The sequence below is a fragment of the Pochonia chlamydosporia genome, chromosome 1 (genome assembly GCF_001653235.2).
Source record: "Pochonia chlamydosporia 170 chromosome 1, whole genome shotgun sequence".
NCBI lineage: Eukaryota > Fungi > Ascomycota > Sordariomycetes > Hypocreales > Clavicipitaceae > Pochonia > Pochonia chlamydosporia.
In genome coordinates, this window is record NC_035790.1 from 3,936,185 (window position 1) to 3,959,110 (window position 22,926).

Consider the following 22,926-nt stretch of genomic DNA (forward strand, 5'->3'; position numbering starts at 1 on the left):
CCATCTAAAGTGAAGCGTGCATATGTTATGCATTTGCTCATCTTACAAGTCAGCAGGATTCTACTGTGATTGGTCTTCACCACCGGCCACTTATGAGAAGGTGGTCAGTCCTCCAACGTCAGATGTGCGTTTAAAGCTGCTAACCGACGTAGGTCCCGGTCAAGCAAACTACATGTAGATGCAATTTCTGGTTCCAGAACGCGGCTAGTGTGCCATCACATCTGCATGTTGTGTCTTGCACCGCCTCTATATCTGCAAGACAATTCACAGCAAACAGAGACAGTCCTACAAGCAACCTAGGTAGTCAACCCTCAACATGTCCTCTTGGTAAAGATATGGTATTTTATACACGGCCATGCTGCCATACTCAGCCTCTAATGCAAACAAACAACCGTTAACGTTCCCGTCATCAATCACTATCGTACAACCATCTACACAAACACCATCCCAAACTACCCAAAACCATCATCGAATCTCAGGTTCCCTCATAAAATCCGGAATCGAAAACCCAGCCTCCCCACCCTCCAACCTCGCGGCCGCCAACTCCCTCACAATATCACCCAACCTATCCCCCGTATCAAACCGCCCCGTCCGCGTCCCCGTCTCGGTACCCTCATCCGCAGCACTCTCCCTCCCCGCCTGTGCGGCATCCGCATCAAACGCATATATCTTTATCCCCCTCAAGTGCGTGTCCTTTCCATTCTGGTGATTCTCCAGTATCTGCATCTGCAAGACATACGACACCAACGTATTCCCGTCTGGCTCGCCTCCCGCCCCCGCAATCGGAACCTGCTGCCACCCCACGGGGCTGTCCATGGTCATGGTCGCAAACTCAATGAGGTTGTTCTCGCTTGTGCCTGACTTGAAGACGATTTTGGTGGGCGTGTAGGACTCGTCCTCGGTGTAGTCGACGAAGAAGCGGATGTCGCGGATACCGACCCTCTTGACGAAGTAGACTGTTAGTTTGTGCGGCTGCGGGCCATCCGACCTGTTGAACGTGTAAGGCGTTGATATTTCAGAGTTTTCGGGAAGATTGAGATACATACTGCCAGTACAGTTTGAGGTCATCGCTGCGTAGCTCTTCTACCCCGTTTCCAGGCTTGTGGCTGCTGACGGTGAACCTGCCGAGGTTGGAAATCTCCTTGAGTCCAATGGTTGCAGGGTCGACTAGGTTGACGATTTCTTGGTCTTCGTCTCCCTCTTCGTCGGCTTCTTCCTCTACCTGTTCTCCGATGCTGGTGTCTTCGACTTCGTACTGTTCTTGTGACGGGCCGTCGTCGTCGTAGGTCATGGTGTTAGTGGTTCTTGTTTGGTCTGCCATGGGGTGACGGCCTCTAGCCATGGCGAGAATGCTGAGGTCTGGCTCGGAGCCGGAGTCTTCTGAGTCGTATGGCATGCTGAGTCTTGTGCTTGTGTAGTGAGCGGCTGTGAGGCAGTTAGTGAGAGTAAGGTGTGAAGTGTTTGCTCAATGAAAGTGAGTTTTGCAGATGTAGACACTGCAAGATTTGCAACAGAGAAATGACAACATCAGACGTCTATCGCAGCGTAGTAAAACGTAACGAAATTCGCCAGCAATACCACTCGGCACTGGCATAAGTGAATGCTACCTCAACCTTCCACCAAATAAACCCAAAAAAAATATAAACTCACTCCTATGCAAACGAAACGGATGCGGTGCAGCACCCGCCTCCCGCGATCCCTCCTCCGGTGTCCTCGAATAACCCGTACCAGCAACGTGCTGCCTCCTCACAACACGCGGCGCCTCACCTCTCAGCGCAGAATTCAAATCGTACCGCAATTCAGGCGTCTGCGCAGAATCAATCACCGTTGTCCCGGGCGTGGTTATGGCACGACCAGCGGATTCCCGTCGTCGTTGCTCCTGCCGTTCATGGTCATGATCACGGTCATTGTCTACGTCTGCGTCTGCGGCAGCAGCATTGGCAGCTACATGGCGGGCTCGGCGCGATCCACGCGCAATGTCCATGGTGGTGTGGTGACTTATACGTTTCTTGACTTGAAAAGTATAGTCTGGTACATTGGGGGAAAGCCACGCGGGATTGGAGGGGGGTTTAGGTGAGGCTACCAGATACCTAGGTAGCTGGCATAGCGGGAGGAGTGGTGCGGTACTTGGTGAGATGGGGACTTGTACTCAAGTATGCTGTTCTTGGGCTAGGAGGTACTTGGCTTGTACTATCGACTTCAATGTTTAGCCTGGGATGTGTCAAGTTGGGGTTGAGTGTCTGTGGAGTTTTGACGCGTGGTCACGTGTATAGGGTGGGCTGGCGATTTGGTTTCTTTGGTATACATTTGTTTTTTTGTTGTTCTGCTGTTCATGTTGCTGCTGCTCGTTGATGATTAGTGGAGAGTTGTTTTATTTGGAGTAGGAGTTTTAGTATAAGTTGGTTAGTTGCGCGGTGGGTGGGTGTTGAGGAGTTTGGAGGTTTGACTCGTGACTTACATGGCTATCATAAGTTGTCCAGATTCGTGTTTCTCATAACAAGACTGGAAAATCCTAATCATGCACCAAACGGTATGCTGTTATGATTTCAGAGTAAAGACTTAACTGGCCGTTGTTACTTTGACGAATCTCTGAAACGAACCAATATGAGAAAGTTACCCAACATCAACTGTAACAACACCAAGCCAACCTGGAACCACCACGAATAATCTATAAAGACAAAGTTTTAAAACCTTTCAATTAAAACATAAAAATGCAGATCAGCGTACACGGTAACTTCTACTCAAATGCTCACCTACTCGTAAGCGTAAGCCAATATCACTCAAACTCCATACTCCTTGTCATCAACTGCATGTAACAAGAATAGCAACATAGACCAAATCCCAACCCAACCCTATCATCCATCTCAAAATCACCAAAGCAGACGCCTAACAAAACCAACACCACCGCAAACACCCCAACCTCACACCCCCCTCACCTCATCAGGAACCCTCCCCTCCCTCACCCAAATATTCATCCCAACCTTCTCCCCCCTCACCACCGGCAAACCCGCATGCAAAACCCTCTCATCCCCAACCCTCCATCCCTTCCCCAAATCAACCATATTCTCCCAAAACACCGCATTCCCCTCCACGGGCCGAAACGTAACACCCGCCTCGTACTCCTCATCGCAGTCTACAAACCTACACCACTCACCGGACTTTGGCTCCAGAAACGGGAAATTCGTGCCGCCGCCAAGAACACCATCCACCTTGACGTATCCGAAGATGGATGATGCCCTGTTTCCTCCCATGGAAGCCAGCGCGTGCTGCTCGTCCGTGAACCAATCTGTGTGAAAGTGGTATCGTTCCGTGGGGGCATACTTTACAAGCTGGATGGGCTCCATGTTGGCGGTGTGGATGTCAAGGCCATGGAGGTTCAAGGCACGCTGTTCTAGGCATTGGACTATGGGGGAACGTTGTAGTGATGTGGATTGGGATGTGCGAACGGCGTGTATCGTTGAAGATGAGTTTTGTGCTACGGCCGAGTGCTTGAAGTTGCCGTCGCTGAGAAACAGTGAGCATTGTGATGGATGCCATGGCATGAAGACTTGGGTAGGACGTACGCTAATTCCAAAAGGTGTCTTCGTTCATCAGACGTCATAAAGTTCTCGAGATACATCACTAGTGGCGATTTACTGACAATGTGAACCTGATATGGCGGATCCTCGCATTTATATTCGCCAGAGAGAGGAACCTGGTCCTGTGCATAGGTTGAGAGCAGGAGTGCGAATATCGCCGCGCTGTGCGAAACAAATCTGCAATACATGGCGGCTCTTTTTGTGATTGCAGATGATTATTTTTCAATTCCAAAGGCTACTTGGATTGAGTTGAAGCTGGTGGTGTACAGACATTTATGACAGCATCGAACCAGGGGCATGTGAAACGAGGGCCATTGCGCCTCCGGCTTCATCGACCTTCCCCTGCATTGGTACGTCACAGATTCAAGGAGCTCTTAACTCAACAAGAACTTCGTAGAAAAATAGAACTTGCCATGTATCCTTTCTAGACTGAAAGGATTTTCTTACATCAGGCGAGCAAGCGTTGAAATACCACGATGAAGTGCTACCTCCCTGCAATCGTGCTGTTGGCTCGTCAGACACTGGCCTGGAACCATAGCAGTGCGGAGGAACTAAGAAGTGTGTTGGTAAAGAGGGAGGATACTCTGGTTGCTTGTAAGTGTTGAATTTAAGCTACGGGAATGAGTGACGAGCTTGCGCTGACTTGGCTGTAGTTGTGGTGGTGAGTGAGTCCATACATGCACTCATTTTGCGGGCGGATTATTTCAGAATGGCGGTGCCGCATATCGCGCGGTATGAAGTCATATACTGCCATGGTTGTGTACTTCGCTGTAGAGGAATATATCCTGCCATTGACTGCCAACTAGCTGACGATTACATGTATTGATAGCCGGACCAGTAAGGCGACCAAATGCCTTCACTTGATACACGATGGACTAACATCATTAGCGAACCGAGCAAGACTTTACTGGCAGAATGGGCGGCCATTCAAGACAAAGTCACCGCCAAGTCGATCGATTGTATAACGTCTCGAGACCTCTGCGCTGAACTAGATGTCGCCTCTTTCCCTGCAATTCGTCTGTATCACGGCGATCAACAAATGGTTAGATACCGTGGGCCGCGTAAAGCAACGCAGTAAGTCATATCTGACAAAAAAGCACATCTACTGCGCAATGTCTAACATAACCAGCATCACGTCCTTCTTCAAGCGCCAACAACATACAACCATCAAACTGAGCAATGCTGAAACGGGAGTGTTTTCCACCAAGGACGACTTCGTCTTCATCGCACACCTGCACGAAAGCGACACAGAACTCCTACGTCGGTTCTCCGCAACTGCGGACATGTATCGAGATCGTTACACATTCGGCTATCTGACAGACGTTGCGAAACATGAAGCAAGCAAGGTGGCGTGCTACAACAACATTGACGGACTGCAGCACTCGGAGACGAAGCTGGAGCGAATTGGAGCGATTCCACGGTTCCTCGAGATATGTACCGAACTGTTGATTCCGCAATTAACCCGGAAGACAGAACTCAAGTACAGACAGGTAAGCTTGAGTTGATACGCTGGTTCAAGAATGCTCACTGACAACTTGTTAAAGCCAGGAAAATCGTTAGTATACTATTTCACTGCCGACGAGTCCGACCGGGCCTCGTACGTGAACACCATGAAGCCGCTTGCAAAGACGTATCAAGAATACTTGAAATTTGTGACGGTCGACAGCGCCGAATATGCAGACATGTCGCGTGCCATGGGCCTGCAATCGGCGAGAGGTCTCGTGGTGGAAAACACACACAACGGGCAGTTCTTTCCGTACCCTGAATCCGGTGGAAAGGGAATGGCAGCCGAGGAAGTTGGTGCATTTATTACGGCAATTTCCCAGGGGTCTGTTCAGCCGTGGACGGGGCACAATCAATCTCCAGGGGCGGACGCCACTGGCCCGAGGCGTGATGAGCTTTGAGACTGTGCTGAACTCGTGGGTCGACGGGGCGACTTGATTGGGTTTGATGTTGCGCGATGGAAAATGGATCTGCGTGTGTCGTTTCGATAAGCGGTTGGGCGTCAGGCGTGGCTTTGTTGACCTAGCTGAGGTTCAATGCTATCTTCTGGCTTGCAAGCTGGATCTCAAGGGGGAGAGCCAGTCCACGCGTGTAGACAAATTTAGCCGTGCCAGTTTGGCAATTTGTTCGAGGAGAGTTTGGTTGATGGGAAAGAAGCTTTTACTTTGGCTGATTGTCAAGATTGGGGCAATCACGAGCTCACAACTTACCAAGTCAGATGTCTTAATTGTCCTGCGCACTGCGGCCCATAAGATATAGACGTCAACTGGTTGGATCGAGGACACAGTTAGACCATGCCAAACACATGGCCTCGGGCAACGGAACGATTTTGGCTGGATGCCAATCATCAATACAGGGAATTAATTGAATTGAATGACTGCCCGAAGGGATGAAATAAGATCATGTATTCTTATAAAACACAGTATCTGACGTAGCAGGTCGGAAATAGTCTATATGTCATTGAAGCTGGTGCCAGCAGCAGCCACTCTGTCAACTTCCCAGCTTCACCCCGTTGACAAAAGTCCAATATCACAGTACAAGACAACAGACCCTCACTCAGTACAGCATGCCAGTTTAGCTGCCCTGCTTGCCGTTTAGTTCCCCAACCGTGATCTCGTACGTCCCCGCATCGAGTTGATTAACACTCCACGGCATATCGTTCCCACAGACCTTATCCTTGTACGGGGCAGTCAACTTCATATTCACACCAACCATTGATGTAAACGGCGTGCCAAAAGTAGCAGCCGTAAAGGGATACTTTGTGCAGTCCTGAAGTCCAGTGTTGTAGTACTCCACGAAGCCTACCCACTTCCCTCCCTTCATTCCGCTCACACCGGCCGGCAAGTCGAAGGACCCCATACCCCAAGTCTGATTAGTGTTGGAGTTGATAAGTGTGCCGGAATACGTTTGCCCATTGACCTTGATCTGCAGATGATATGTGTCGTTATAGCTTGATTCAACGTCAATTGCGCAAGAAACGCCGGGTCCCCCGTCCGCGCCGAGATGGCAGGCTTTATCTGTGGTGGTCGTGTCGGGGAAAAAGCTCGAGAAAGTGGCATGTACGATGCTTTTCCCGTTTTTGTCTGGTCTAGGCTGCAGACCGGTGTATATGACGGAAAACGGATACTTCTTGGGAATGTTTTTAAAGGAAATAGCTTGCTCGAAGTAGTACGCTGATTCGTGGGGCGCCTTTGGCATCGCCATGGGAAACGTAACATCTTGCAGTCCGCTAGCTGGGACATTTGCTGCTTCCCAGCCCAGATGGACCATTTGCACGGCGACAGCGGCCGGTAGTAGAGGGGAAAGAGTTATCAATCTCATGGCTTGTATGCGTCAAACTTGTAAGCTGGAGAAAGGTGCTTGTGGTTGTAAACAGTTGAAACTAATCGTGTAGAGGTCTGATGAGCTGCTTTGAACAGCTATCAAGTCCTTAGAATAACTAGTATGCAACGACTTGGTATTTATCGAATTTGACCTACTCTATTTACAACTGCCCTGCCAGCGGAAAATACTCTGGTGCTACCTGTGCATAACCGTAAAGGACTAGCATGATCAACAATAGAGGAAACATCATGACTAGAGGTATCTCAGATAGATTGATTACAATGCGATAGCTGTTACATGAGCAAAGAGCAGACGATCTCGCAAAGTGTCTGTAATGCCATATACAACAGCATAATGCCAAGGAACTCATGTAGTCCTCAGCACTTATGCCAGAGGTGTTGGGAAGAACTTCCTCAGTCGCGAAGCCAAGTCGTGAATGGAGCCAATTGACAATTGGAACCACATAAAATGACGATCCAGACGATCCAAAGGGGCTCCCCACAAGGATCTTTCCAGCATTCCCTGGCGAAGAGCGGAAGTTTTTGCTAGCTGATCTTACCCCGTTGAAGATCTGGAACAAACGGGTCAGTCATGGAGGGTTACGCCGAATCATTTTGGCTGTACTTGTGATTGTGTGCCTCAAGGTCAACCAGTTAGTCTTGGGTAAGAGAGGACCGTTCCTAGCATCTGGTATAGAATCACATAGCCCGAAGGGTAAAGAATGTATGTTCTTTCAGTAATACGTGTTTACTCTTGAGCCTGCAGTTAGGTGCCCGTTGAGTTCGCCGCTCGGTTCAACTAGGCTGACCCTTGGCAGCAACATCGCGTAGTCATGAACAAACGTGGTTCTGAACCCGGGGCAAAACCAAGCTGCATGGACTCGTTGTGGAGCCGCTGAAGTCCTTCATATCGGCCGTTGCTGTTCACGCAGTACTCTGTATTTTATGCAGATTCTATGGTGGAGGTTTACACCAAATAGTAGAATGTAGCTTGGTGAATTTGGGATCATTGTTCTGAACGCACTGAAGTGTTTCAGGTGCTGATTGGAGCTTGTCATTCCTAAAGCAACCTGGCAGGGTCATGGTTGGTTGTCTTTCAGCTCGTGGCACTACTTGGCTGGGTTGCTGCGTCCGCCTGCGCCAGACCTCGTGTTTGGTAATATGGTTGCTTCTCGTTTTAAAGGCGTCCTTTCGAATGTGGCCCTTGGTTGGCTGGGGTGATTGAAAGGACGAAGAATGTTAAATACCGACGGTGTTGATTGAGAGCTCCAATAAGGACCCCTGTCGGTTGCGATTGGAATAAGAAGATTTTTTTTAATTAATGACGCTAGTGAAACAATTTAGATGTTCGAGAATTGAAAACTGCAGGGCCTAGATGCATGTGAATGTAGTGCAACAATAGAATGGGTGACGGGGATAGGGGTTTCTGGTCAGCGGACCAATGGCGTTGCCAGCGTAAAAGTCGACTCGTACATTCTCTGTTCTGAGCTATTAAATTCTGAGCTATTAAAATGACATGGCCGATGTGATGGCCTCTTTTCGTGTTGGCAAGACGTCAGTCAGATGTCGTAAAGTAAGGAAGGGGAATGCTCAAGGCGATCTCGAGAATGAACATGACTTTAACGTACTTTGTGCCCCGTACTCCATAATCTGCAACCAAAAGGGCATTGAACAGAACCGGATGGCCGGACTGTCGTGGGCTGTTATCTGCGTTTCATTCAATGTGATGACGACAGTGTCTCCAGAATCTCTGTGGTGGCAGTGTTTAATCAAGGCTGGCCTGGCTGTGTGGTAGTGTTTACGAGGCCACCCAACTTGAGAAGATTGACGCTTGTTCCGTTCTCAAGCCAAAGTACAAACCAGACTGGTATCAGCATCGGAGGTCAGTTCACTCAGACCAGACTTAACGGCTTAATCAGGCTGTGCCTCGCTCCTGCCTCAATGTTTCGGCATTTTTTTCCGCCCCAAGAAAGAACAAACAAAGGAGGCAGGAACATTGAACCTTAATTATCGGCTGAACGGCAGAGGCAAAGGCAGAGGCAGAGGTCACTTCAGAGTTAATAGAAGCTACAGATGTACTTTTGGTAGAGTTTTTCACATTGCGCAGAGCCACACCAAAACCGAACAAAGTACATGCAGCCACCGGCGATTTTTTGCCACGCCAGACGGCACCAGCACGGCCATTTCCCACCAGACCAGTTGACCAGACTCAACAGACTTCAAGGGTCCAGAGCGGCACCCCAAATTTGGCACTACGACAATGCTAGAACACGCCAGTGAACTCACCATCACCAACCACGGCCGCCACATACCCGCGCCAGCAAGATTGTGTGCTGCACGGCCAAAAGTCGTAAGTCGTGTCTGGTTCGTTGGCCACGTCGACTAGAGTCCGCCACGGCCATGGAGAGACTGAGGCCTTCCCAGTTTCCCAGTCCCAATATGCGCCAATGTCGAGACAAACGCCAGAACATCCGCCAGGTGCACATCTTCGCACCACGCACGCACCACGCATCCCTGGCTTCCTTTGATCCCTCCTCGATTTGGCACTAGTGGGCCGCAAGAGGTGAAAAAATAGTTCCGCAGAGCGGGTCCGAGGACATTCTGGTTGAAGTGGACATGGAGTTTGGGAGCCAAGGAGCACCTAAGCCTTTTCTCCAACGGGACACGACCAGCTTGGGCCTATTGTTGCGGCATTGCCAACCCATGCCATGCCTGGTCAAGGCCTCAAACCTCCAGCAAGGCAAGGTGGGCGGAATCCACGGGCTGTCCTGTCAGTGAGTACTTCGTACTCCGTAGCTGAGAGCACCGATTACGATTGCCTAGTGTGGTGGTCTGGTCTTGTTTGAAAACTCACTGACCATGCCTGCCACCGGCCAACCGAGCCCAGAGAACTGTGTTCAGCTTGTCCAAGTAACTGTCGCATCACATCCTAGCGGTTCCACAATGTTGCGTGGACAGAGTAAGTCGAAGTCTATTATCCTATCCTGTCTGTTCCCCTTCTTCCCTGTGGCAGTTTGCTTTTCTTTTGCCTCGCTCCGCCTGTTCTTACCCAACCACTTTCCCCTTCTCTTCTCTTCTCTCTTGTTACTCATGCTCTTGTTTCAAGAGTATTGACCCCCCTTCCTTTGTTGCGTACCTGCTTGCGTGGTGGTCCCCAAGTTGAGGAATTCAAGGGTTGATTATACCCGTTTCTCTACATTCGCTTTTCCGCCACTCTGAGCAGGTCATCAACCCACGTGCTGGTCAGTTCCTGGACCAGCCGTTCGGTCCTGGGAAACAGATAGCACGCTGAGAATCTCAAGCGTGTTTTCTTAATCTCCTTGGGTTCTTTCCCTTCAAGCTTTTTAGTCCCCTATCTTTTTTTGCGTTTTGTTGCTTCTTTCACCTGAACTCGCATCGCCGAGACTCTTTCTTTCGTTCGTTCTTTCGTACTATGTTGGGCTTTTTGGATAAGCAACCTTGGCCTTCATCACCTATTGTCGGCAGAATGGCGGCGTCACGACTTTTTGCGAGGAGGACCATTGTCCTCATAATCGTGGTCTGTGCCTTCATGTCAGTGCTGATGTTGACGTCGAAACAGCTCGGCCAGCTTTGTGACGGCGGAAGCTATTGCGACATCTCTGGCTTGCGAGAAAAGCTACCCAAGTTTGGAAACGATGGCACAAATGGCCATAATACCAATGCAAACGACAAGTCTCGCAAAGGAGGCCAACATGTCGAACATGACTCCGAGTCTTCCACGCTTGACGACGAGTGTGCGCTATTTCCCAACACCTCAAGCGTCCAACTTATTATGAAGACCGGAGCCTCTGAATCCTATTCCAAGATTCCTACACAACTCATGACCAACCTAAAATGCGTACCCGACTTCCTCTTCTTTAGTGACATGGCTCAAAAGATTGCGGGTTACACAATCCACGATAGTCTCGATACCGTGCTGGACGAAGTTAAGGAAAAGAACAAAGATTTCGAGCTGTATCACCGTCAGAAGAAATGTCCTATCGACCAGGAGCAGTGCAATAAGAACCACGACGTTGCCAAACAAGGGTGGGACTTGGACAAGTATAAGAACATTCACATGGCCGAAAAGGCGTACAAGCTGCGACCCAATGCCGACTGGTATTTGTTTGTTGACGCCGACACATATGTTGTTTTCCCGACCTTGATGGAGTGGCTCAAGGCTTTGGACCCCAACAAGCCTCATTACATTGGGAGCGTCGCCTATCTGGGTGGATTTCCATTTGGACATGGCGGCAGCGGCTATCTTGTATCAAAAGCGGCCATGCATGCCATGTTTTACGGCAAGACTGGCGTTGCGAATAAATACGACGAACCTGTTCAGCATACTTGTTGCGGCGATTACATGTGGTCTAAGGCTCTAAAGGATGAAACTGGCATCGAGGTCGTCAATGCTGTAAGTACAGCAAGCCCTGATTACGACTTCAATTTTTTTGTGGTTACTAATTCCTGATAGTGGCCTGTCATCAATGGGGAGAAACCGCACACCTTACCATATGCCGAAGACGAGTGGTGCCAACCTATTGTTACCATGCACCACGCCGCTGCCGAAGATATCTCAGACATATACGCGTTTGAAAAAGAGCGCAAGTTTCAAAAAATGCTACGAATTAAGGACCTGTATCATAAGTTTATGGGACCGGAGCTCGTGGAGGCTAGACCGGACTGGGACAATCTGAGCGAAGACGTGTATTATCTAAACAAGACGCGCGCCGCGTACGAAGACTGGGAGTTGGGCCGAGCCAAGAACGATGACCTGTCGGCCGAGGAAGCCGAAGCCTACAAGAGTTTCGATGATTGCAAGAAGGCTTGTTTGAGCATGGACAACTGCTTCCAGTTTCGCTATCAAAATAGCATCTGCGCCGTTGCCCACAAATTTATGCACGGCAAACCCGTCAAGAAGGGCGACGACGACTCGAAGCGATACATGAGTGGGTGGAACGTGAAGAAAATCAAGGAGTGGATCGAGGAACAAGCCGATTGCGACAAGAAACAATTCAAGTGGCCAGTGAAGGATAGGTAAAAAACGACCGAAGCAGTTTTGAAGCTACCCTGGGACAGGACGGGCCATGGACTCGATCAACGATGCCTACATCGAGGTCGACCATTGACGCCGTCACAACTGTCATACCTCTCAGGTACTCGAGTCGAAACGAATAATGTCACCACAGGAAGTCCAGCACGCCCTAGCTGTTTCTTGGGTGGACGAAAATGAGGCCGTCTGGAAGTCCTATGATACAAAACGGGATGCGACGTCGGCTTCCTACCGATTATGCGTCGAATTTGGAGAGACAAAGCAGGCAGATCACATGCGGCCTGAAGTTGTATGTTTATTTTTGGAATGCTGTCGTTTGAAACTTGCTAGCATCGAATTACCGCGATTCGGGGACGGCGTCAACTCATGCGAAGTCATGGGCAACCTGGAACAGCGAACATCAGGGGCAAATCGAGGAAAACGAGCAAAACATTGGGCGGGCACTGTTGGGATACTTTGATCCTTTTCTCTTTTGGCTAGTATTTTGGGTTGAGCTTTTGGCATTTCCGGGAGGCAAACACGATATACCCGTCTCCCAAATTGGTTAGGGAGACATTCGAATTCGAAATCCTGTCATGTAGCGGTGGCTTTTGTACAAGTAAAGGAGTTATTTTTACCACTTGTATTATCAGGCGTTTTGGGTAGATGCTATAAAACGAGTCTTGTATCATTTGGATGTTGAGGTCTATTGTGATGGTGGCGAGTGAAGTCGAGTGAAGTAAAGTAAAGCATGCAGTGGCGTGTCAAGCGAGACGGATCGGTACCTGATCGTGATGCAAGGCAATGTAAGCCTCGATTGTGAGATGAAGTAACTGCCGCCCCCTCGGTAATGCATGGCAATGTGTTGGATGGAGAAGGTTAGGTTACATGACATATCCGCTTCGGGACGGCGCCAAGGGGGCGTCCTTACTGAACGGGCACCAAGCACATCACCATGGCACCAGCGATACTCCTCAGTCATATGGTACGAAGTACGGAGTACTCCGTAGATACACAGCAGATGCAAAATGACTTTGTGAGACATTTTGGTTGCTGGCCATTCATGAGAGTGTGGCATGCGAAGGCGTCTCATGGGCAGTGTGGTGTCTGGCGTCTGGTTACCCCTGACACTTTTGCCAAATTATGAGTGATGTCATAGGTAGGCAGGAGGGTCTAATGAGGTCTTTTTTTACGGAGCACTTTTTGTCGCATTCCCCGCAGGGTGGGATACGATGGCGATGGGGGTCGTTGGGTAAGTGATTAATTGTGGATGAAAAAGGAAGAACTGGTGCATGTGTTGGAAAGATGATGAGTGCTGTGCATGTGAGGGTTTTGTGGCGTTGTGATTCTGGTGTCACTCTTGGGCATCTGACTTGGGTATCATGGGGTGTGGTATGGCGGCCGTCGTGGACTTTGAGTTGAATGTTTGGTGTGATGGTTACCTATGGATGAAGTGAGTGTTGTTGTAGGTGATGAAGTGGTTTGAGTGCGGATTTGTAGGTGAAGGATGTGCTTTCAGCAGATGTCGATTGATTGCTGCCGTAAAGACACTTGACGATATGGCTGCACTTACGCAAGGGGCGGTTTATCTCCCAAGACCACAGAAGTAGGGTATCAATGATAACCCGGATAGTTGGTACAGCGCTGATGTTCCCGCAGACCACCACCTATGCATCCCTTGAAGGGTATGCTTGCATGAAGCGTTATGATGAGTGCTCGAGATGTTTATGCTGCAGCATTCGAAATAGCATACTCCGTACTCCAGACTGATAAAAAGCATGAGGCAAAAGCAAGGCACACACACTTGAACCAGACTTGACCTTGAGATTGCGGCCCGTCTGAAAAGCCCCGCTAAAACCCACACACCCGTGGAAAGGGGACTTGGACTTGGACCAAGAGGGTTGAAGGGTTGAAGGGGTTGAAGGGCTCCTCTCAAATTTCCCTCCCCAGTCATTAGCAGGGTGCTATTGGATGGGACAAGATTGAGGTGCTTGCGGACACCCCCTGAGCTCTTTTGCCTCGCAGAGATGCCGTGCTGCATGGAAGGGCGATTTCGTGCAGAAACCAGCACTTGAGAGTTGTGCCGTCGGCGGGCGGTTCCTGAATTCAGGGGAACGGTCTGGTCTGGTGTGTGTCTGGTGGTATTTGATGGACTGGATGGGTTGGATTGTGCATGAATGATGGCGGATGGGGGCTAAATGAAGTCATGCTGTGGTTGTGTTGTATTGCTCAGCTGGCTGGGGCTTGGTGCTTTGGTCTAATAATTCATTGATGGCTGTGGACCAAGTTGCTCCGTCGCTGGATGAGGTTCGAGATTGTGTGTTCTGGCCTGAATCGAGGCATGGACATGTAGTCATGTCGATGGGATTGGTATTGGAGTCTGGTTGATGGGCTCACTCCCTTGCCTCCTTTATGCCCCTTGGACTAGACATCAAATGGAGCTAGCACTTTCACGAGCTGGGCAGTTGACCTGCCTGTAATCTACAGGTTGTGGTAACATTGAATGACCGCCGGCATGTGGTTGAATGGTTTAGCGCACCTGGCCACTATAATTGCGCCCTGACTGGTGCACGCGCACTAATCAGCCAGCCCAAGGTCACTAAAGCCGCTTGCCCACAACGCAGTGCCGCTCCCTTCCAAGCCCGTACCCGTTGTTGCCGTCTCGCAGTCTGGCACCAGAACTTGACCGGAACCTCCATTGATGTCCATGTCCATCTTCCGCCTTCATTTCACACCCCCCCGTGTCCGTCCCTTCTTCCTCCATTCCAATCCCATCTTCCCACCTCTTCTTTCTTCCTTTGCTTCCGCATTCGCCAAATCCTATATCTGTTTCGCCTCTTGCTCGCCTCTTCTCCCCATTTCCAGATTTCCCATCTACTGCTGTACACCGTTATATCCCAGCGTTGCCGCCTCTTTATTACTACTGTTGCCGCTACTGCTATCAACACCGTTGACCAACCGCTCTCTCGCAAAGCACCACTCTCAAGTCCGGTCCAGTCCAGCCTGACAACCCACCGGCATCAACAACACCATCCATCACCATGACTGACGCTGAGCTCGATCGCGACTGGGTCCCCAACGGACGCCGACCCTTATCGTACGTCTTTTTCCATTGTTTCCTTTGGTTAATGGCCTTGTTCACAGGATGAATTGGCACCATGGCTTTTGATTAGGGGCTACAACAAGTTGTCTCCTATTCCACCCCCATCTTGTGCCGGAATGCTAACACATTATCTCCTACTGTAGCACTGTGGCACGCTCCTTCTCCCAAGAATTGATGGACATCTTCCGCATCGACAATTCCGTTTCTGACCTTGATCAGCAAGTTTCTGAGAGGTATGTCATTACACCTGTTGTTCATGTCTTCACCACTCTCTGTCTCCGCGCCAACAACCCCATCCCGGCCAAATTGCTAACTTGCACTTCCAAACAGACGCAGCAACGTGGGCAAGAATAACGAGGAACTTGCCAGCCTCGAAGCCCGTATTCGCGAAATGGAGGATCGCCTCCGTCGCAACCAGGGTGGCAAGCCCGCTGAGCGATCTCAACAAGCTCCCAATGTTCCTCCGCCGCCTCCCCCAAAGGATGAAAGCAAGTCGCGACCAGGTACGGCTCGCGCCCCTCAGCAAGCACCCAGCTCTGGCAACATGCCCCCCACGCCTGGGGCCAGCGAAGGTGATTATTATCTCGTGACCCAGGCTGATTTGGACGACTCATCTCGCTGACTTGGTCCGCTTTGGCCCCCATGATAGACGGTGATGCCGAACAGTAAACTGCACCCAGTCGAATACATGTACGCTCTTTTGGTGCGTTCCGAGCTAGTCCAGCTTTTCGTCATGGGGACCTCAAGTTCTTCTCGCCACGGTACTGAGTATTCCGGTATACATGACCGGCCACGGACGAACGCAGACTCATATCCTTCAGTCTCCAGCTGAAGAGTGTGAGGCTCACCTTCACCAAGGTTGCATGTATCCGCCCCGCCTCATCTTGGTAGGGTTCGTGCAAAGGACAACACGTCGATTTTTTCATTTTATGCATGGGTAGGGAGACCACGGATGCGCACACATTATACCACTGCTCCCTGAATCATTTACATTTATTTCCATTTCGTCACTCGTTTCTGGACGAAATTATCCCCGGCGTTTTAACGGCTTCACGGAACCGATTTTGATGTGCGACTATCAGCAACACCAGATAAACCGATTCATTGTACTCGTTGTTTTCTGTCTCTTTTATTAACCCACCGACCAACTTTCTCTCGAGATATCAGTTGCTTTTACAGGTTTAGCCCATGCCACTTGGCCGGCTTGGACCGCGTGCACAACCACGGCTATTACAACTCTTTTTAATATGTAGTTGAGGGGACGATGTTAGTTTTTACACTTAATTTTCTTCTTCGCGCAACACCGAGGCGGATGCGGACGCGGAGGTGGAGGAAGGCGTAGGGAAACACGCAACGATGTGATGGGAAGAGATGGGGGAACACGGGAAGGAGATGGACTCTGCTAGAGTGGCGGAAGGGGCGGCAGTTTTTGATGCTTTCAGCCTGGTCGACGAGAGCCAACGGCTTCTGAACTTGTATATATCACGACCAGGATGATGGCTATGCTTCAATGTCCATTTCCCCCAGTCATTACTCATCATGCGCTCCATACCCTGCCGTTGGTGGACTAATTTGTAGTTTGCCTTTCACCAATGTGAGTTCCAACACTGTATCATTACCAGGCGTAAACCTAGTTTGGGAATACTCGGCGCAAACTCTACAATCCACAATCCTAGGCGTCTTGCAATGTCAATTGCTCAAGTATTGTCTAGTGGCAGTAATGTTTGTAATTGAACGACTAGCTAGTCCACGGGCATACCCGACATGCCCAGTAAGTCCAAGAAAAAGATACAGACAGGAGAAGGAAAGAAAAGCAATGAAAGTAAAAGTCCGGCGTGACAAAGCCCGTGAATAGTCATCACGCATTTACATTGACACGTCGCACAATGTTATGTATGCGTCATCTAAACATCATGAAGAATCTTATTGGCCAGCCCGATTCTGTTCTTGTCGACATCAAAGGCCACGAATATAGCTTTGAGCATAACATCGCCCAGAACAGTCACGTCCATTCCTTTGGAGCTCTGCATGCCGCCCCAACAGAGGGAAGGGCCCTCGTCCACAGGACCGTAGTTAAGATAGGGTCCGGGTATGCGAAGTACATGTTCTGTGCTGGGGAGCTTAAATAGCAGATCGGGAAGGTCTTGGGCTCCGTCACAAGGGAACTTGTATACCCCTGAGAGCTGGTCTGATCTCTGGACACCAGGGATAGCTGCCCAGTATCTACTGGCGAGGGGATCAGGCAAGAACATCAGAGAGGTGCCAGTGTCGACAGTGGCCTGAAACTTGTGATACATCCACATTGGGTTCTTGCCGCGCCAGGCAGTGAGGTCTAGTTCAATATCCCAGTGGGGACTGTCCGGGTTAGAATCCAGCCAGGAGATGTTTTCTGCGGCCATGGATTTGTTCAAGTGGCCAAAGTCGAAGCGGCTGGTGGCGTTTCGACGCAGGTCAACTGTGAAGACTGGCGACTTTAACTGAGATCGGAGGAGGGAGAGAAAAGATGGCGTTGGGGGAGTGATGTTGTTGGGCAATTGTTTCGCTAAACCCATGATGCCGCTGACGCCGACTTCAGTTTCAAATCGGGGAGCCATGATCTGAGCCGATTCAATGGGGACATGCTTTATTTCGAAACCGCCTAACCGGAGTGTGTCACGATATACAATGCCGGTCGCCGTGGTTCCATCCACTGCATGACCGTGTAAGCTGTGCTGTAAAGGGCTCGGTGGTACATCAAGGGCGGCAACTCACGGTATTCAACACCCCATACGGCCTTGCCAATTCGGCTGGATGTGCTTGAATTGTTTGGCAAATATTGCGGTGCCCAGGGACCATTCTGGTTGACCTTGTATATGGAGTCTGATGATTGCACCCAACTGTGTTTGTTAGCAGATTCTTTGTCGTTGTGTAGGAGTCGACGCTCATCTTACACATCCGAAGAGCCAGTATCCAATATCATCTTCAACTTTTGAGGAGGCGTCCCAAATTCGACTTCGGTAATATATGCTTGGTCATTAACCAGCGGCTCAGCCTTCACAGTTGCCTCTGCCACATGTGAGCACTTCACAAAACACGAACGGAGCTAGGGCAAAGCTAACGAACCTCCTTCAAAAGCCATGTTGGACTCTAGCGCAGGCTTCTCCTTGCCCCAGCGATTATGAGCGGCCTTCCAGTCGCTTAAAAAGTTCCTCTTCTCCTGCTTGGGCTTTGCCTCCAATGAAAAGTATCCTAGTCCATCGTCGTGGACGGGCCCTGAGAGAGCGGCACCAAGCGTCTGGGCAACAAACACAGTCGCGAGAATGAGAACGGTCCGCATGTTTCTCGACGACGGAATTCAGAAACTTCGTGGACAGAGTTGGATGATGGTGATTTGAAAAGTGGTAAGGAACCAAAAGAGTGAATATGTGAGTAGTTAAACGACTGTGAGGGTTGTGGAAAGACCGGCAACTCTGTAGGAGATGAATTGTTGGTGTGGTATTCGGAAATGAAGGGAGCCGCAAAATGTGGCCAGGTGATGGACAGAAAAAGAGAACCAGACAATAGATATATAAAGCCAGTCTGTACAATTGGACATTGAGCTGGCAGACAGACGGTGCTGTGAAAACTGCAGGAGCGAGTGAATCAGCTGGCGGCAACTGCCAAGCGTAAATTGGACCTGCAAATAAATTCTGCCCATGTCTGGCAGGCGGACATACATTTTCACAGCTTCAATCGTTCCATTGTGAATCTTGTGCGTTTTGAACCACCCATTGTACCTAGACTGCTTCGTATTCAGCTTGCATGCGTCCATTACAATTAACACTGATCACTCTCATAGTGTCTTTTCTTGCTAGCTCTGTTCCAAATAGAGTATCTGGAGCTTGTAAGATGCTTTGTACTCTGTCCAAGCCGTGTTATTGCATGAACTTGTGTGATGACTTTTCGTCCGACCTGTGCGACATGTATACAGGAATATGGAAGAGTCGGCCGACAAATCGAACACTCGCATCACGCAGCATTCTCTTGCATACTATGCGGTGCCACTCTATACTTGGAGGTAGATGATATTTCCAGACAGGGGCAGACATAATTCTTGTTTAATGGGACTTAATAGTTGTAAGCACACTCGTAAACAGCCTTTTAGACAAACACATCACAGCGAACTGGCATTTCACTCATCCTCAGTTTACAGGTTACTCTTCCGGATATGCAGGCAAATAGTCTACCGCTTTATGGTCTATTCATATGCTTCTCAGCTTTTGATACATGTATACATCTCAATCATGGCAACTTAAAAAGATCCCCCACACTACAGCTCGTCATGGCCTGGCTTGTCGCCATTTGTCTTCTCCTTCTCCTTTCCAGCCTTTTCGGGCTTCTTCTCCTTTTCCATAGCCTTTATCTTCTCCAACATCTCTTCAAGCTGCTCGCTAGTGAAACGCTGGCCCTGGAAGTCCTCGAAGTCCTCACCAGTCTTTGACTTGCCCTTCTTGATGTTCTTGGCGGCCTTCTTCGCCTTGCCTCCAAATGACTTGGCTCCCTTGAGGGCTAGATCTAGGCTCACCTTGTCGAGCTTCTTGATCTTTTCAGTGATGTCTTTGACCAGGAGGACGGGGTTGGCGGTGATGGGTAACTTCTCCTGCTTGGGCTCCATCTCAATGAGCCAGTCCTTGGTAGTCTTGAGAACCGTTTCCAGCTCCTTCAGCTCTTCTTTTTTAAAGAGCGGCGGAATGGGACCAACCGGCTCCTCAGGCTCATTCTTCTTCTTCGTGTCCTTGGCGTCGTCATCCTCCAGGCCGTCAAATTCACTAGTGGCACTCTCTGTCGAGGCAGATGTGGTTGATGACCCACTGGCGCTGGCAGAGGCAGACGTGGCTTGCCACTCCTCATATTCCGAGATTTGCTTGTGTATCGAATCGACATACTCGGTAATTCGCTTTATAGAATCCTTCAAAGTCTTTATTCTCTCGGGCCGGTTTTCTGCCTCTTGGATTCTGCTCTGGATAGGCACGACGATATCTTGAAGAGTCTTCAACTTAGCCTTGAAAACTTCCTTGGCAGCCTCAGCTCCATCTTCATATAACCAGTCGCCGATCTCGCTAGCTTTCTTGGACAACTCAGAGCGTTCCCTCTCTGTGGACGCGCCGACAAAAGACTCTCCCTCTAGGAGATCGCGAATTTTGTATGTGTAACCTTCAAGCTGGTTGAGAGCCTCCTCACGCTGGAATCTGGCCTTGTCAGAGGCCGCAAATGCCTTAAGTCTGTCCTTGACCTTGGCTAACTCCGTCTTGGTCAAAAGAGGGACACCGGCCTTTTCCAATGTAATTTCCACGGGAATGGAGACGATCTGTTTCTGCTTGACTTCCCTCACCTCCTCGCTGGGAGCAGCTGACTCGGTAGAGCTGGACGCTGTCGTAGAGTCGGACGCTGTGGTCGAGGTGGTGGACGACTTTGCATCTTCCTTCAGAATCTCCTTGGAACCTTCAGACTCTTGCGACTCGGTATTCTTATCATCGCCCTGAAGAGGCTTCTGGTCCTTCTTTCCGAAACCAAACAAGTTTTTGACACCATCAACAATACGTTCCTTTACCGTCACCTCAGCCTCGCACTCCATAGCAGCCCTAACAACCTGAACTTCTCCGTTCTCGGTACGCAACTTGACGCCAAGCTTGAAGACAATTTCAGATTCCACACACGAAGGGTATTTCTCCTTCAGGGCAGCTACTGTCGCAGTAAGGTTCTTGGTAGACAAGGATGCGACGTTCTTGTCAACGTCACCGACTTGTTGATAAAAGGTAAGAGCAAAGTCTTGGTGATCATTGAACGTCATCTCCTTGGGAGAGCCACCCATGGGTGAGATTGCGGTCCAGAGGCGTTGTCTCTTCTCGCCACTGGCACGCTTCAAGCCTGTGGCGTACATGGGGCCCTCAGAGATTCTGATCTCCTTGACTCGGAAGCTAGGGCTCAGCTCTGCGGCACGGAAGCCAGCACCAAAAACGGCAGCTTCATCGGAGTTGACATTGGATCGAATCTTATCAGCAGACCCAGCGGCTTGTTCAAGGGCCTTCTGGACAAAGGGAGTGCGAGTTGCACCGCCGTGTAAAATGATGGAAGTGAGATCGCCTAATTCGATACCAGATATCTTGACGGCGTCGCTAATGACGACTCCAATTCTCTCGGCGTGAGCCGCGGCCATGGACTCAAAGTCGGCACGGGCAAGCTTGTACTTGAAGTCGACTTCCTCGTAGAGTCCCTCAAAGCTAGCGTGAGTGTTCTGGTTGGCGCTAAGAACATGTCGAAGTCGCTCAGCCTCCTTGGCCAGTTTAGCCATTGTCCGTCCGTGGGCAGTGACACCCTGAACTGTTGCTGAAATCTTTTGCGCGCCCTTGGATTCGACAAACTGCGAAACCATATCGTCCATAATCAGGTAGTTCAGGGAATCACCACCAAGGGTCTTATCCCAACCGCTGCCAAGGACCTGAACCTCTTGGACAGTCTTGTTGTACTTTCCAACATCCTTGACGGTACGGCTCTGGAAGCGCATGACAGACGCACTGGTAGAACCGGCGCCCATGTCGAAGACCAAGTGGTACTCAGGCTTCTCGCCTGCGTTGATGTTAGGGAATTGACGGCTGGTGGCATAGTTTAAGCCGACGGCCAAACCGTCGCTGACCAGACTAAGGACCTTGAGGCCGGCTAAATCGGCTGCCAACTGGACAGCGCGCTTCTCCTCGATAGTGTAGAAGGGAGGAACTGTGAGTACAATGGAACGCACGGAGGAACCATCGCCAGCTGCCGCTTCAGCGTTCTTCTGTACACTCTGGAGCTCCATGGCCAGCAGTTCCTCTACCAACAATGCATCCTCCTCCGCTGTCAATGTCTTGGTCTTGAAAGCGGGAGTGCCTCTGCTGCTATGAGCTTGCAGTTGAAGAGCTGGATGACGGGCAGCATATTCTTTTACAGAGGCATCGTCGATCGGAAGGCCTAGGAGTGTCTTCAAGTTGGGGTAGACTTCGCCGGGGAAGCGAGCCGCGAGGGCCATGGCATCCGCGCCATAGGATCGTTCCGGAAATTGACCGGCTGTAGGGCCGCTCTTGGATGGTTTGAATGCGACTGCGGAGGTTTCTTTTCGTCGGGAGTCTTTCGTCAGGACAATCTCGAGAGGGATACCCGGCTTCACCAAAGCAGCCTTGATATATTCAGTCCCGAGATCAACACCAAGAACGGCACCGGCCGCAAAAACATTGGCGGAGAAGAAGAACAGGGCTCCGAGGAGCATCATCAGTGGCGACGGCCTTGACGTCGCCATGGTGGGTGGTTTTTGAAATTGTTCTCGATCAGCAGCTCATCAAGTGTGCGTTGGCAGTGACTTGGGCTAGAGACAGGTCGGTGTGAGCAGCAGGTCGAGTGCAGTATCAAGCACAACTATGCGCTATGGGTATAAACAACAAAGGGAAGAAAAGAGTAGAAATAAATAATGGAATCCAAATAGTCTCCAACCCGGGGCAGTCGGTCGAGATAAATGGCCAAGGTTGCTGCAGTTGAGCAATTGCCAACGTCTAACTTTTTGAAGAGGTAGATGTGGCCTCTGCAACGTGTTAGTGGAAGTTTGAGGTCAACTGGTGGTCTGTTGTCACCTTTGGGTTGGTGCGTGGACGGGCCAATGCGACAGGGGAATTGACAAAGAGGACAACTTGCAGCCATGAACCAGCCTTTGTCTTGTCATTGCTCAGAGCCAGCCGACCAATACTAGCGAAGCCCCTCTCCAATCCACTGCCGAGCGTTGAGCGTTGGCCTGCAAGGCTGAGGAAATGGCCAGATAAGAATTTCAGGACCCACAGGAAGCTCCGATAAGGGTCTGGGTGGGTCCAACATTTACGGCGTCAACGGCCAGTCCGTTGCTAAGTC

General features: G+C 50.1%; 9 protein-coding genes across 9 annotated transcripts; 4 read left to right on the top strand and 5 right to left on the bottom strand.

Annotated features, from left to right (window-relative positions):
* Positions 1–465: 465 nt before the first annotated feature.
* VFPPC_01006 (anaphase promoting complex subunit 10) lies at positions 466–1,984 on the bottom strand (the record flags this gene model as incomplete). Its single annotated transcript, XM_018280914.1, has 3 exons — positions 466–988; positions 1,047–1,425; positions 1,651–1,984. The coding sequence occupies 3 exons, from the start codon at positions 1,982–1,984 to the stop codon at positions 466–468; spliced, it is 1,236 nt and encodes a 411-aa protein (XP_018149331.1).
* A 937-nt stretch (positions 1,985–2,921) lies between these two features.
* Positions 2,922–3,766, bottom strand: VFPPC_01007 (2OG-Fe(II) oxygenase superfamily protein; the record flags this gene model as incomplete). Its single annotated transcript, XM_018280915.1, has 2 exons — positions 2,922–3,504; positions 3,564–3,766. 2 exons carry the CDS (start codon positions 3,764–3,766, stop codon positions 2,922–2,924), a joined length of 786 nt encoding a protein of 261 aa, XP_018149332.1.
* A 288-nt stretch (positions 3,767–4,054) lies between these two features.
* VFPPC_18766 (protein disulfide-isomerase) lies at positions 4,055–5,482 on the top strand (the record flags this gene model as incomplete). Its single annotated transcript, XM_022430331.1, has 6 exons — positions 4,055–4,172; positions 4,232–4,338; positions 4,408–4,415; positions 4,467–4,652; positions 4,708–5,068; positions 5,123–5,482. The coding sequence occupies 6 exons, from the start codon at positions 4,055–4,057 to the stop codon at positions 5,480–5,482; spliced, it is 1,140 nt and encodes a 379-aa protein (XP_022285925.1).
* A 673-nt stretch (positions 5,483–6,155) lies between these two features.
* Positions 6,156–6,902, bottom strand: VFPPC_01008 (hypothetical protein; the record flags this gene model as incomplete). The annotated part of the gene is made up of 1 exon (XM_018280916.1): positions 6,156–6,902. The coding sequence occupies one exon, from the start codon at positions 6,900–6,902 to the stop codon at positions 6,156–6,158; it is 747 nt and encodes a 248-aa protein (XP_018149334.1).
* Positions 6,903–8,420: 1,518 nt separating this feature from the next.
* On the top strand, positions 8,421–8,699 carry VFPPC_18765 (hypothetical protein; the record flags this gene model as incomplete). The annotated part of the gene is made up of 1 exon (XM_022430330.1): positions 8,421–8,699. One exon carries the CDS (start codon positions 8,421–8,423, stop codon positions 8,697–8,699), a length of 279 nt encoding a protein of 92 aa, XP_022285926.1.
* A 1,692-nt stretch (positions 8,700–10,391) lies between these two features.
* Positions 10,392–11,945, top strand: VFPPC_01010 (glycosyltransferase family 31 protein; the record flags this gene model as incomplete). Its single annotated transcript, XM_018280918.1, has 2 exons — positions 10,392–11,318; positions 11,379–11,945. 2 exons carry the CDS (start codon positions 10,392–10,394, stop codon positions 11,943–11,945), a joined length of 1,494 nt encoding a protein of 497 aa, XP_018149336.1.
* A 3,032-nt stretch (positions 11,946–14,977) lies between these two features.
* Positions 14,978–15,661, top strand: VFPPC_12963 (hypothetical protein; the record flags this gene model as incomplete). Its single annotated transcript, XM_018290740.1, has 3 exons — positions 14,978–15,033; positions 15,183–15,272; positions 15,370–15,661. The coding sequence occupies 3 exons, from the start codon at positions 14,978–14,980 to the stop codon at positions 15,659–15,661; spliced, it is 438 nt and encodes a 145-aa protein (XP_018149337.1).
* A 1,282-nt stretch (positions 15,662–16,943) lies between these two features.
* Positions 16,944–18,355, bottom strand: VFPPC_12964 (endothiapepsin-like protein; the record flags this gene model as incomplete). Its single annotated transcript, XM_018290741.1, has 4 exons — positions 16,944–17,728; positions 17,791–17,915; positions 17,970–18,084; positions 18,142–18,355. The coding sequence occupies 4 exons, from the start codon at positions 18,353–18,355 to the stop codon at positions 16,944–16,946; spliced, it is 1,239 nt and encodes a 412-aa protein (XP_018149338.1).
* Positions 18,356–19,327: 972 nt separating this feature from the next.
* Positions 19,328–22,327, bottom strand: VFPPC_01011 (Hsp70 family chaperone; the record flags this gene model as incomplete). The annotated part of the gene is made up of 1 exon (XM_018280919.1): positions 19,328–22,327. The coding sequence occupies one exon, from the start codon at positions 22,325–22,327 to the stop codon at positions 19,328–19,330; it is 3,000 nt and encodes a 999-aa protein (XP_018149339.1).
* Between the last annotated feature and the right edge of the window lie 599 nt (positions 22,328–22,926).